The sequence below is a fragment of the Myotis davidii genome, unplaced genomic scaffold (assembly GCF_000327345.1).
Source record: "Myotis davidii unplaced genomic scaffold, ASM32734v1 scaffold1593, whole genome shotgun sequence".
NCBI lineage: Eukaryota > Metazoa > Chordata > Mammalia > Chiroptera > Vespertilionidae > Myotis > Myotis davidii.
Genome location: NW_006284711.1, coordinates 71,290 through 76,234, shown reverse-complemented (window position 1 = coordinate 76,234; position 4,945 = coordinate 71,290). Strand labels below are relative to the sequence as shown.

The 4,945-nt window shown below is 46.4% G+C and overlaps 1 protein-coding gene across 1 annotated transcript in view; it reads left to right on the top strand.

Moving 5' to 3' along the window:
• The window catches only part of LOC102756525 (cytochrome P450 3A12), a 43,432-nt gene that overhangs the window by 8,911 nt on the left and 29,576 nt on the right, over nt 1-4,945 (top strand). The window contains exons 4-5 of the mRNA XM_015557346.1: nt 816-915; nt 1,785-1,873. Of these exons, the coding sequence (XP_015412832.1) occupies nt 816-915; nt 1,785-1,873 (189 nt within the window). The remainder of the gene's footprint in view (nt 1-815; nt 916-1,784; nt 1,874-4,945) is intronic.

The following is a 4,945-nucleotide window of genomic DNA, read 5'->3' as shown; positions in this document are numbered from 1 at the left end:
CCTCACCCTGCTCCTGAGGGGGCACCTGCTGCCGGCGATGGCCCTGCTCACACCCACGGCCAGCGCTGGAGCCGCTGCTCGCACCTGCTGCCAATGCCTGGCACCAGTCCCAATTGCTCGGTGCTGTCAGCAGGTGTGAGCAGCAGCTGTGGGCCCTGATCACCCCTGAGGGCTTCTTTACCTCTCCCTGCTCCTGAGGGGTGATCGAGGAAGCAGCCGCCACTTGAACCTGCTGACGGCACAGCCCCACTTGCACTTGCTGCTGGTGCTGGCCCTAAATGCTCCACGCCATCAGTGGGTGTAACGGGGTCGGCGCTGTCAGTGCATGGGAGCAGGGTTGCCAGCAGATGGGACTGGGGCCACAGTAGGAGGGGCTGGGCAGGGGCATGGCGGATGGGCTGAGACCTGCCCCTGTGCCCACCATAGCCTTGCAGCCCACAGTTCCTTTAAAGGTGCATGAATTTGTGCACTGGGCCCCTAGTTTTTATATAACTTCCAAAGTACATTTTTAAGTAACTGAGTAGGTGGGCTCTATATATTTTTTTCTGTTGCCAGGTAATTTATCTGCCTTCATCTATTTACTAATTTCCTTTTTGATAATGAAATATTTTAAATATACAAAAATTTTAAAGAATGATATAAGAAATTCCCATGTACACACCACCTGGATTTAAATGTTCTAATGTTATTTCTAACAATGATCTCTAGGAATGTGAATGATGTAGCATTAGAATGGAAGTCTAGACTTCCAGTTGTGGCTCCAGCTGCAGAAACTGACTTGTTCAATTTAATCAGCTCTGTTTTTCCTGACATAGGTTCTATGATGGTCGGCAGCCTGTGTTGGCAATCACTGATCTAGATGTGATCAAAACAGTCCTAGTAAAAGAATGTTATTCTGTCTTCACAAATCGGCGGGTAGGTATCCATTCTTTTAAAAATTAAATTGTTATTTATTTATAAAGTTTCATATTGAAATAATAATAAATTAACAGGAAGTTATAAAAAATGCAGGAATATCCCCTTTTCACTCTGTTTCCTCTAATAGTAATCTATACTAATAAAAGGGTGATATGTTAATTAGACCAGGTCAACCAGACATCTTCCGGTTGTCCTACCTTCCTTCCGGACAAAACCATGATGGCAGGGGCCAAGGCAGAGGCAGTTAGGGGCAATCAGTTGGCAGGGGCACCGAGCCTCTAGTCTATACTAATAAAAGGGTGATATGTTAATTAGACCAGGTCAACCAGACATCTTCCGGTTGTCCTACCTTCCTTCCGGACAAAACCATGATGGCAGGGGCCAAGGCAGAGGCAGTTAGGGGCAATCAGGTTGGCAGGGGGGAGCAGTTAGAAGTGATCAGGCTGGCAAGGGAGGACAGTTAGGTGCAATCAGGCCAGCAGGGGAGGGTAGTTAGTGGCGATAAGGCAGGCAGGTAGAAGGGTTAGGGGCAATCAGGCAGGCAGGCAGGTGGATGGTTAGGAGACAGCAGTCCCAGATTGTGAGAGGGATGTCCGAGGGTGCAGGCTGGGCTGAGGGACCGCCCCCCCCCCGCCCCCCTGTGCATAAATTTCATGCACTGGGCCTCTAGTCCTATATAATAAAAGCATAATATGCAAATTGACTGAACAGTGGAATGACAAGTCAGCAGGGGGTGGGGCTGGCGAGCAGGTGGTACCAGGCCAGCTAAGACATGTGCCAGCGGGCAGAAGGAGGGGACAGTGGTGGTGGGGCGGCTTGCCAGCCAGTGCCATCCCCTGATCAGCCTGCCCAGTTGCCTACTGCAGAGGGAGTCCACCAGCAGTCGCAGCAGCAAGGTGATGGGGGACGGGGCCAGCCGCTCACTGGCTGTGCCATCCCCTGATTGGCCTGCCCAGTCAGACATCTCCTGAGGGCTCCCAGACTGCAAGAGGGCACAGGCTGGCTGAGGGACCCCCCTGCATGGACAAATTTTCATGCACTGGGCCTCTAGTAACCCATGTAACTATAGTACAATATCAAAGCAGGAAATTGACATCAGTACTATATCTATAGAGGCTATTCTGATTTCATAATTTTTATGTGCACTCATTTGTGCGTTTCTTATAAAATTTATCATGTATGTAGATTTGTGTAACTACTGCCATAAATAAATATACAGAACTGTTCCATCTCCATAAGGCTCCCTCTTACTATTCTTTTATAATCATAGTGTGTAGCTTATCTTTTTTTTGATATTCTTTAAAAAAAATCTTTATTGTTGAGATTATTACAGATGTCCCTCTTCCCCCACCCCAATAGCGCCCCTCCACCCAGTTCCCACCTCACCCCAGGCCCTCACTACCCTATTGTCTGTATCCATAGGTAATGCATACATGCATATAAGATCTTTGTCTAATCTCTTCTCGCATCCCCCACACCCCTTTCCCTCTGAGAGCTATCAGTCTGTTCCATTTCCATGCCCCTGATTCTATTCCATCCACCAGTTTATTCTGTTCATCAGATTTTTTATTCATTTGACTTTTAGATTCAATTTTTGATAGATATGTATTTGTTGTCACTTTGTTGTTCATATTTTTTATCTTTACCTTTTTCTTCTTCTTCCTCTTCTAAAAGAATACCCTTAGCATTTCATATAATACTGGTTTGGTGGTGATGAACTCCTTTAGCTTGTTCTTGTCTGTGAAGTTCTTTATCTGACCTACAATTCTAAATAATAGATTTGCTGGGTAGAGTAATCTTGGTTGTAGGTCCTTGCTTTTCATCATGTGAATATTTCTTGTCACACCTTTCTGGCCAAAGTTTCTATTGAGAATTCAGCTGACATTCATATGGGTACTGTCTTATAGGTAACTGACTGCATTTCTCTTGCTGTTTGAGATTGAATCTCTTTACGATTTTCTCTTTTTATTTAACCTTTGGCATTTTAATTATGATGTGTCTTTGTGTGGCCCTCTTTGTGTTCCTCTTGTTTGGGACTCTGTGCTTCCTGGACTTGTAAGTCTATTTCTCAGCCTCAATTCCCGCTGGGTTTTACAGCCAGAAATTATGAGGATTTTCTCTCCCCAGTACTGGGACCCTGGGGCGCCTGATATGGTGCTAGGACCCCTCACTCCTTAGGGGGATCTCCACAGCCAAGATATCCCTTTTGGTAGGACAAGTATTTTTAAAACCTTGTTAAAGCCGTTTGTAATCTAATTTCTTTGGGGTCTGTTACTAGAAGTTTATTGGGTTCCTTTGATGGAATCATGTTTCCCTGATTCTTTGTGGTTACTGTAGTTTTGCAATGGTGTCTGTGCATTTGAAGAAGCAGTCACTTCTTGCAGACTTTACAAAGACACTTTAATAAGGAAAGACCTTTACTTATGGGTTGGGGTACACTGGAGGGACCCTTGGTCTAGTGATGCAGGATGCCGCCTGGGGGTGTGTAGTGGCTCCAGGTCTCATGGGCAACATTGGCCAGGTAGCAGGGGTTCACAATATAACCAGCTATATGATCCTTGACAGCAAGAGCTGTGTTTGTTCCACTGTGGCTGCAAGGGCAGTTGGGGTTTTCAACAGCATCAAGAGGTCCGGTGATGAGGGACTGGGACAGGCAACAGTGGCAGCCAAATTTAGTGGCATGCAAATTCTTGGGGCTAACTGCAGGCACACACGTCCAATGGTGAGATCCAGTTCCAGTGGCAGGGGTTGGGGCCATCTGTGGGCACACAAATAGGTTAGAGTGCCTGGGCTGTCAGTGTATACTCATGTAGCTATAGTAGCTACCTACAAAGGCATGCAGGGCAGTGGGAGCTGGTGATGGAGTGGAGGGTGAAAGTATGCAGGTGTGTGGCTGCAGGGATTAGCTGTGGGCATATGTGTCAATGTAGTCCACTAATAGTCAGAGCTGGCTCTAGGCACCCGAGAATCTGCAGGGAACTGGGCTAGTGTTATACACATGCCCAGTCACAGAGGCCAGGGCTGTCTGCTAGCACAGATCCTGCTCAGTGGTGGCACTAATTGGGGCAGCACTGGTGGGGGTGGTGTGTGATTGGGCAGGATTCAGGCTCCTGGAATTTGTGAGTGTGAAAACCTGTGGGACTGTCAGCAGTAACATTTTCAGGGGTTTCACAGCATCTGTGCCCAGTTGTTTCCTCAGCCTCAAAGGCTACTGGGGTCTTCTGCAGAGCTGGACACAAAAAAATTGTGATCACTCATGCCACTTGGCTGATACTGGTAGTTCTTGCTCTTCTTTGTTCTTAACTATCTCTATGCCAAATCAGGTAATTTGTACAATGCCCTGAAAGGCTGGGGAAAATTATCACCCACCCTATTTCTCTTTTCTCAGCAAGGGGTTAGACCCCCAGGCTAAGAACTTCCCTCCTGGCACTGAGCAGCACCAGCCTGGGGGATGAGGCGATGCAGACAAAATAAGACTATTTTCCCTATCCACCTAAACAGTTTTTCTCAGGGATTTTTTTGCTCCACTCTGTTGCTGATTTTCTTGAGGGAACTCCTGAGCTCTCTTAGACCTATTTTTTGTGTGTGTGGATAGCTGTCTAATTGTTTTTTTGGGGGGGTGGGGAGGGCAATAGAGGCAGGAGTCTCCTACTCCAACAGGTGATGTTACTCCAGGCTTATCTCATTCATGTAATGTTACCTTTAGGTTTTGTAGATACTCTTTATCAGGTTGAGGAAGTTTCCCTTTTTTCTAGTTGGTGAGTTGTTTTTTTTTTTTTAAATATCATGAATGTGTATTGGGAGATACACATCTTAGAACAAAACGTAGTGTTGGAACAAGGGAAACCAAGATGGCGGCATAGGTTAACGCCAGAGATTGCTGCTTCGAACAACCAATTCAAATTACACCTAAAAGACGGAATGGACATCATCCAGAACCACAGGAAGGCTGGCTGAGTGGAAATTCTACAACTAGGAGTAAAGAGAATATCATAACCAGACTCAGAGGAGGCACAGTGCGGACGTA